Raw genomic sequence first — 8,690 nt, 5'->3', positions numbered from 1 at the left:
GGTGTGTGTAGCTCTTAGTGCTGAAGATCGTGCTGATCTTGTCAATGCACTCAAGGTAACTCCATCATTCCTACCATGCTTTTTTTTCCTTCTGTTTTAAATGTTATCCTCGCCGATTAAAAGAACGAAAAGTTGAAATGTGAATGAGAAACTGTTCTCAGTGATGGACTTGTTTGAGAATGTTGAAAGGAATGAAATATTTGATATTTCTATCAGGGTGTGTGATTTACATACATGAATTAGCTTGGTTTTTCGATTGTCCTGTTTTTGATGAGATTGATTCATTGTGCAATATCATCTACCATCTCTGCAGGATAAGCTTCAGCTCTTGGCTGGGAATCATGTTGACGTCCTGGAAACACTGGCACCCAATGTCAGGAAACGTGTTGAGGTTCTCAGAGATCTTCAGGTGAATGATACTGCTGCCTGCCATCTCTAGGCCTCTCTTGGCCACATGTTTTCCTCTGTGTGATAAACTGATAAGAAACTTGGGTCTTATACTTACGAGTTACATCATATCTTGAATTTAATCTAATGAATGTTGTGATCAATTGCTCGAGCTTAGTACTATACTGCTATAAGGCTATAAGTTTCAAGTTTCCATTAGTAAGAGACAGAAATGAGAATCTGGTTTGGTTCTCAACTTGTAGGGCCAACATGATGAGTTGGAGACTAAGTTTATAGAGGAGCGAGCACAGTTAGAAGCTAAATACCAGAAGCTTTACGAACCACTTTACACAAAGGTGCGTATGTCCCTATGTTACTGACTGGTAGTGTATTGTAAATAATCATAATATTGGTCCCTATGTTACTGACTGGTAGTGTATTGTAAATAATCATAATATTGGTCGTCAAATGGTGCTTGCAGAGGTACGAAATTGTCAATGGAGTGGTTGAGGTTGAAGGAATTACAAATGAACCTGTGCCTGCAGAAGGTAGCTCATTTAATTATCTGTACTTATTTACTATCAATCTAGAATCATTCATTCTCTGTTGATATCATTCTAGATCCTCCTTGTAATTCAGAGAAAGGAGTGCCTAACTTCTGGCTTACTGCAATGAAGGCAAATGACATACTGGCTGAGGAGGTAGGGTAATTTATGTATATATTTTATTCTACATTTCAATCTGTTAAAATAATTTCAGAGCAATAATCTACCCTTTCTTTTTCCTGTACTAGATCACTGAACGTGACGAGGGTGCCCTCAAGTATCTTAAAGATATCAAGTGGTGTAAAATTGATAATCCAAAGGGCTTCAAGCTGGAGTTCTATTTTGATTCTAATCCTTATTTCAAAAACTCTTTGCTAACAAAAACATACCACATGATTGAGGATGATGAACCTATATTAGAGAAAGCAATAGGGTGAGTAATATCTATTAATCTGTCATTTTTTATATTCATGTTTTCAGTTGCTTGTGTTCTTATCTTCTCTCTCCTCTGTCTTGCTTTTCTCTCTAAATTCTAAACTATAGAACAAAGATTGAGTGGAATCCTGGAAAGAGCTTGACAGAAAAGATTCTTAAGAAGAAGCCAAAGAAAGGATCAAAGAATGCCAAACCCATCATAAAAACCGAAAAATGTGAAAGCTTCTTCAACTTTTTCAACCCTCCCCAGGTTCCCGAGGACTTGGATGAGGATGATGATATTGATGATGATACTGTATGTCTCTTATCATTATAAAACCATCCATTCAAAAGTTAATAATGTGACTGTTACTAATTTGTGACTGTTACTAATAAAGTAATAATTGGCATTGGTTCTTGCATGGATAGGTCGAGGAGCTCCAAAATTTGTTAGAACATGATTATGACCTGGGGTAAGTCACTTGACAATACTTGTGTGACACTCATATTCCATTAAGTTTTTCCACTAAAACTGTGAAGCAGAAATGATCCCAGAGCTCACCATATGTTAACCTATGATACCAAATGTTGGCCTTTGGAATCTGATGATGATAGATGCCACCAGAGGACCATCTAAGGTGTTGGTTTACTTTTATTTGTATATTAACGTGTTAGTGTTGATATGTATGCACAGTTCTACTATCCGGGACAAAATTATTCCCCATGCTGTGTCATGGTTCACGGGGGAGGCTGCAGAGAGTGATTTTGAGGAAATAGGAGATGAAGATGCTGATGATGGGGATGGTGAGGAAGATGAAGATGACGAGGAAGAGGTACAAAGTAAGAGGCGGAGTAAGGTATGGATAATGACACACTCTACAAGCCAGCCCATAATGCTTGTTATGTACATCTGTTATATAATTGTAAAGCATCAAATGAACTGTTTTGCTAACTTAACATTATTTATTCTTACAAAGAACAATGTTCAGATTGGATCTAACATGCAGACTGGTGGCAGGGCTCAACCCGATAGAGGAAACGGCCAGCGGACGGAGCGCCCTCCTGAATGCAATCAGCAGTAGTCCTCACTTGTGTGCAACAGACCTGGATAGATTTAGTGTTAGCATAGCAAATACAGGAGAATTTCTGGGTTACTTCAGTCATAAGTTGCAATTTGAATTTCTTTTAATTTTGGGTCGTTGTATGAATTTTATGTCTTAAATATTTTCTATATGTTGACTCTTGATAAAGATTTGTGTTTTTGTCCATGTCCCATATTCACTTGACTCTGGATCACACATGACACACTGTACAGATCTGCCAACAGTGCTTCGTATCTTAACCAAGTATTCAAATTTAGTAAAATCATTCCTGTATGTATTAAAATTTGGATCATGGTATTCGAATGAGGTAGCAGACATTACGACAAATATTGTGAACTGAAGAAGACTTATTATTATAAAATTCAAGTGTATAAGTGATAAATTAAACAACAGGTTTAGTCGGTAGTTTTGTTTTTGATACGGATTAAAAGGGTTTTGAAAATTCAAAATTCGTTGTTCTTGCTTGTTACCGAAACAATAATATAATAATGTACACATATCGAAGATTTTCCTATAACTTAGCTAGCTAAACGCTATGCTGGCGTGATAAACATGGAATAGTATATGTCATGTTCACTTGCTCTGTTTCTTTTTCATTATGCATTATCCTTTATCATACATTTTCTACGCACCAAAGATGATGAACTTGTTCAAGGAAACGAAAGAGAATGGCACTCATTTTGTTAAATAGCCTTCACCAACATGCATGCTTCATAGTAATTTTACGAAATGGTGGAAAATGTGTCATAATTGAGTTAGCATTCATTGGTACAAAAAATAAACGTATTCCTTACTCATTATTTGATTTCTTGCAAACATATGTAATGGCATTATTATTGTTACAATACAACAATTAACTAATAAACAATACTTGAAGAATGGGTTTTCTACACTTAATTAATTTCCATTGATATTTGCTTTCTTCATGCTCCAAGCACTCAATCTGGTGATCCTAACAGATGAAGTTCCATTATTGAAAGCATACAATTGTGCCTTCTCATTGATCGCCAAGGTGGGATAAACTCTAGATGTGATGCATGCCTTTCCTTCTCCTCCAAAACTCTCCACTACTGAGTGATCAATCTGTCAAATAAACCACACAAATTAACTAATCACACACAATCTTGAAAATAGTTTTATATATTTAGTAAGCCACATGAATATAATAATTCAGATAAGTTAGATAATAATTTAGTCAAATATATTAAATCATTTAGCCATTCTCACCTATTATCTTTACATAAACAAATGACTAACAACCTTGTATTAATTGCTTACCAAAGTTCTTAGTGAGAGGTTCTCGTGAAGAGGGTCCACATCAACAAAAGTCCCAAATGGGGTCATGTCATTCTCTTTATTGAGCGAAGACCTTTCAAAGCATATTATTAATTAGCAAAAATTAGACAACAGAGAGTTCAAATCAAACATGTCAAGTTTGGTGAAAAGTTGAACAGAAAAGGATATCTATATCAAAATAACTAACCTGCTTTGATCACTACACATGAGCACCAAGTTCTTGTTTTGGTATCTAAATATTCTAAAGAACACTGCTGTGCTCTCTTGCAAATCTTTTGAAGCCAAAACTAGCAGACCAAAGGGTCCAATACCACCTTTTACTCCTGCCCCCTTCATACCACACAGAATCTGAGGATCTGCCCAATTCTTCAATACTTCTGCCTTTTGAAACTCCCTCACTTGGAATGAAATTTCAACATCAGCCTGCCATGCATTTTATAATGATTCAATATTAAATGAATTGACAAATTATAAGAACTGCCATATGGTTTTTATGCATTTCCTCTGCCCCAGAATATTACTAACTTAAAGATTCACGTACATTTGTCTTCATGTAACTGATAGAGGATAATCATTACATGATTTGACAAATCTGACTAAATTATTATCTAACGATTTTCAATTATCAATTTCACATGAAAACAAACTTCATATAAGTTTTAACTTACTATAAATAAAATCTTAATTACCTGTACTGCAGTGATTCCATTAACTTGAAGGAGTTCACCACCTTTGAGCAATCTGGTGGGCCAGTTTACAGGGTTCACACGTAGATTTTCAATTTCTTGGACCGGCCATTGAATCAACTGTTTTCCGGATTTATGAAGCCAGATAGATCTTGGAATAGTCTGCAAATTAAATTAAATATAGTAATTAAATGCAACCAAGTTTACCCCACTACTTTGAATATACTATTTTGGTCAAACTCAATTTATGCAAGATATATATAAAGTTTATCATAAGAAATTGCACTTACATGAATTCCAGACCATCCTTTCTTGATATCATCGTTTTGACTTGAGGATTCGTTAACCCAACCAAACAACACCCTTCTGTTCTTCCCATCATCAAAAATAGTTTTTGATGCATAATACTTACCATAATCATATCTCAACACAGGTTGACTATTATCCTCGAACCCATTATCCGGAGTAAAAACATCCTGGGAAGCATCGTAAGTACCAATCAAATAGTAATCATGCTTCTTATCATCCAAACTAACCTTTAACACGTGCCTAACATGATCACCATCCACAGATGTATCAAGACCAACGTTAATTGGGCCATTATTAAGGACAGGAAAGAAATCAGGACACTCCCACATTCCAGTCCCTTGGGCTGAATGTAGGGGCTGTTTAGCTTCAACCCAGTTAACAAAATCTTTACTTTTGTACAAAACTGCCCTTCCCACACTGTTTACTTTGTTTCCAATCAACACCCTCCAATACCCATCTTTTCCTTTCCATGCAGTAGTAGGATCCCTAAATGAGGTTGAATTTATCTTATTAGCAACAGTTGGTGCCATTAGTGGGTTTTTTGGTGACTTGATCCATTCCCTAAGAAATGGGTCAGACAAATTCTTAGGAAAGGCTAAGTTTTGGACTTGGTGGTTGTTTGGGTCAATTCCAGTGTATAAAATGACAGGTTTGCCCCCAGGGAGCATTGTGGCTGATCCTGACCAGCATCCATTGATATCTGACGGCTGAGATGGGAAGATGGCAGCATCAAGTGGGATCCAATTCACAAGATCCTTTGATACAGAGTGGGCCCACACAATGTTGCCCCAAACAGAACCTTTGGGATTGTATTGATAGAATAGATGGTATAGTCCTTTGTATCTCATTGGTCCTGAACAAAAAGCCATGCATATACAAACACATCAAAATCAAATTTGATTTGTAGTAACATAAATGTCAAATCAATATATTATTTACATTAACATGCAGATAAAGAAAATTTTCAAATATTCTAAGTATACATAGCTATAGATCTAACATCAATATTCCTTATGCTTGAAATGTATCTCATATAAAACCTATGCTCTATTAGCATAAAGAACAAATATTTAAAGCTGAGAGCAGAACTAACCATTAGGATCTGGAAGATGTCCATTTCAGCATATCATTTCAAATGACAGAGGAAAAAGCAACAAAAAACAAAGGGTTAGTTAGTGGTATGTATGGAGTATTTGATACAGAAAATGAATTAAGTTTCTGATGAGTTTAATTTATTATTGAAGGAGCTAATATAGATATAATACCATTGATCCAATTCTTTGGAGGTTGAAAGTGATAAGCAGTTCTGTAAGGTTGATTGGAGGAGCTATCAGAAGATTGATGAGTCTGAAGATTTCTGTGAACATGGTGGCTTGCTATGGCATTACCATAAATGAGAGAGAAAAGTGCCAACAACAAGATTATTGGAGACAAATTGGCCATGGTGAATGGATAATTGAAATGTGTGAAGCTTGTGTTATATGCTATCTCTTTATATAGGGTGTCATGTGATGCTGCTTATTTTAATTGGAAATTTCCAAATTGGATTATGGAAACAACAACATTAGTCACACTTGTCAAAAGTTAATTATATTTTGAGAAAGAAATTTCAAAGATTATGTAATCTTAGACTCTTATTAGTTATATATATTATTATAAATCAAATTAATGTGTGTGGAAAGTCAACTATCAACTATTCAAGATTAACAATGAGTTCTACTCTATACACAGCTTTAATTTGGACACTAGTCAATAAAATACGATTATAATATTATATTTTTTTTCTCCCATCCTGATTTAATTTCCATGTGGTGCTGGTGGTTCGAAGCTTGCTCACGTTATTTCAATATTTTATCATATTTTTACTATGTGTGTAATTTATAATTTTGTTCATTTTTATTATACATATTTATATTTATCATTATATAAATGCAATGAAGACGTACGAAACATGCATTTTGTGAATCAGCTTATTAAGGATCAAATTAAAAGTATTATTCTTCACATGTGATGACAAACACCTTAAGGATCAAATTAAAATGCAATGACATCAAGGAGGGTTTATCCGATCCCCATATTTCGTTGCATCATATTCATGTGATAACAAACATCTTGTAAATCAGCTTAATTAAGCATCAAATTAAAAGTATTATTATTCACATGAAATTAATATTAGTTAACATGTGAATATACATAATTAATATGACCATTATAAGTCGGTTATGAAAAATTCGGAGTATACATTATAAGTCGACTATTAAAATTAAGAGAAAGTTTAGAAAGTCGGTATTTTTATTGAAATCTGATTAGCACTTAATTATAAAAAAAATGAATAATTCACACCATTAAAAATATTAATGATAGCAAATTGATGACTATACATTACAAATTGTGCTGCCCTTAACATTCTTCATTAATTATAATAACAAAATCAAAATATTATAATCTTCATATGTTATCACTGTAATTCAATAATAGATCATTTTAGATTACGAACTCCTAATATAAAAAAAAAAGTTTTCATTTGAGGTAAGTTGAATATCACTTAAAAATAAGTTTATAAAATATATATTGACTTAAAAGTCAAAATGTTTTTTGCAGATATTTTTTCTCTTATTTTTGTTCATATTGAATCAAGGTGTACCTCTCTTGGACAAAAAGCTTGAAGCCGAAATAAAGAAATTCGGAGTAGACATCCAAAGAACGAGTTATACTTCAAATCATGAAGCAAGAACAATAATTAAATATATTAAATTATTTAATAATCGGAAATCGTGTGCGGTTGCCGACCATAGATGAAACAGAGAAGAAAACTGAATTGGACTTATCCTCAAAACGTGGCTCCTTCCTTATGGCCAGCTACCACATTGAATTAAAGGAGTATGAACACATGCATATGCATGCAATTTGAATAATATTACTAATAAGTCAAAGAGTACCTCATAATTATAACATATAATTTGACTTTGTAAAAAATTATATGAATAACCGTATTATATGTCCAATTGTTACTGAATTATTATAACTAACGAATTATAAACTTGACCAGATTTTTTTTTTTTTCAAAAATTAGGTTTAGCTTTAATTTAAGGTTATAATGATTCGGTTGCAACTATGGCATATGTGTATAGTATTATTTTTATAACTAATCTAGACACCATAACTCAGTTGCACAACAAGTTAAATTCAGCAAAATGGTCGCGACTTTATGTTATTCTTGGGTAATGCTACTGTGCTGATGGAAAAATTTTTCCTCCTCATCTGCTGAAGAGGTGTGGCACTAAAACAAAGATGACATGTGTTAGCATTGTTTCTATATTTTTGTTGAAAAAAATTAGATGAAACCAAAATTATATTTAACAAAACCAAAATATTCCAACAAAAATTTTAATTATTTAATAGATTTTTATCTAATTTCATAAAAAAATATAAACCCAAAAACAAAAAAAAACAGAGTAAAAATAACATTAGTCATTCATTTTGAATAAATGATTTCTTTAAGGCAGGGACAAATTTCAAAGAGAGCAAACATAATTTTTTTGAACAGAGTTGATGGTTTTAAGTATTTAAAGTTATTATATATTATATAATTTTATTTTTAAAATAGAGTAACTAACTATTTTAGATAAATAATTAAATTATTAAATTCAAAAGTAAGTAATAAGTTTTAAATTAAGATAAATATTATTTTTAATCTTTTTTGTTAAATATTTTTTTAAAATTTTTAAAATTTAAACTTTTTTCCTCTTTTTAAATATTTTTTCTCTTAATGCTCATACGTATTATCATATAAAAATACTTTAATATTTATAATAACAAAAAAATCTTTATAAGTACCTGCATGAAAATAAATTATTTTAAAATTTATTTATTTTTCTTATAATATTAAAATTATAACATATTAAGTAAATTCATTAAAACAATTATATTTTATATATTTTATTCAAGAA

General features: G+C 32.4%; 2 protein-coding genes across 6 annotated transcripts in view; one reads left to right on the top strand and one right to left on the bottom strand.

Annotated features, from left to right (window-relative positions):
- Positions 1 to 2,614, top strand: part of LOC107461510 (nucleosome assembly protein 1;4) — a 3,132-nt gene extending 518 nt beyond the window's left edge. Inside the window, exons 2-11 of one of the 5 annotated variants that reach the window (XM_016080029.3) lie at positions 12 to 55; positions 314 to 409; positions 651 to 743; positions 869 to 935; positions 1,009 to 1,088; positions 1,181 to 1,365; positions 1,476 to 1,662; positions 1,776 to 1,819; positions 2,041 to 2,203; positions 2,354 to 2,614. In XM_016080029.3, the coding sequence (XP_015935515.1) occupies positions 12 to 55; positions 314 to 409; positions 651 to 743; positions 869 to 935; positions 1,009 to 1,088; positions 1,181 to 1,365; positions 1,476 to 1,662; positions 1,776 to 1,819; positions 2,041 to 2,203; positions 2,354 to 2,428 (1,034 nt within the window). In that variant the 3' untranslated portion in view covers positions 2,429 to 2,614. Of the gene's footprint in view, positions 1 to 11; positions 56 to 313; positions 410 to 650; positions 744 to 868; positions 936 to 1,008; positions 1,089 to 1,180; positions 1,366 to 1,475; positions 1,663 to 1,775; positions 1,820 to 2,040; positions 2,204 to 2,323 lie in introns of all 5 variants that reach the window. The other 4 variants (XM_016080027.3, XM_016080028.3, XM_016080030.3 and 1 more) reach the window with 4 other exon arrangements.
- Positions 2,615 to 3,205: 591 nt separating this feature from the next.
- Positions 3,206 to 6,191, bottom strand: LOC107461545 (beta-fructofuranosidase, cell wall isozyme). Its single transcript, XM_016080066.3, has 7 exons — positions 6,006 to 6,191; positions 5,834 to 5,842; positions 4,722 to 5,593; positions 4,435 to 4,593; positions 3,933 to 4,168; positions 3,728 to 3,818; positions 3,206 to 3,532 (listed from the first exon to the last, which is right to left on the bottom strand). Exons 1-7 carry the CDS (start codon positions 6,181 to 6,183, stop codon positions 3,347 to 3,349), a joined length of 1,731 nt encoding a protein of 576 aa, XP_015935552.1. The 5' UTR covers positions 6,184 to 6,191; the 3' UTR covers positions 3,206 to 3,346.
- Positions 6,192 to 8,690: the final 2,499 nt, after the last annotated feature.

Source organism: Arachis duranensis, chromosome 8, assembly GCF_000817695.3.
Source record: "Arachis duranensis cultivar V14167 chromosome 8, aradu.V14167.gnm2.J7QH, whole genome shotgun sequence".
In the NCBI taxonomy this organism is placed as follows: Eukaryota; Viridiplantae; Streptophyta; class Magnoliopsida; order Fabales; family Fabaceae; genus Arachis; species Arachis duranensis.
The sequence above is the reverse complement of the archived record's forward strand: the minus strand, read 5'-3'. Positions and strand labels throughout refer to the sequence as shown.

What these genes read in the sequence shown, in the direction of transcription:
- LOC107461545 (XM_016080066.3), bottom strand. Translation starts at nt 6,183, where the DNA reads ATGGCCAATTTGTCTCCAATAATCTTGTTGTTGGCACTTTTCTCTCTC. An exon ending in ATGGAATCACTGCAGTACAG is followed by an intron (nt 4,169 to 4,434) that starts GTAATTAAGATT and finishes AATGCATGGCAG; the next exon opens with GCTGATGTTGAAATTTCATT. An exon ending in ACCTCTCACTAAGAACTTTG is followed by an intron (nt 3,533 to 3,727) that starts GTAAGCAATTAA and finishes TTTATTTGACAG; the next exon opens with ATTGATCACTCAGTAGTGGA.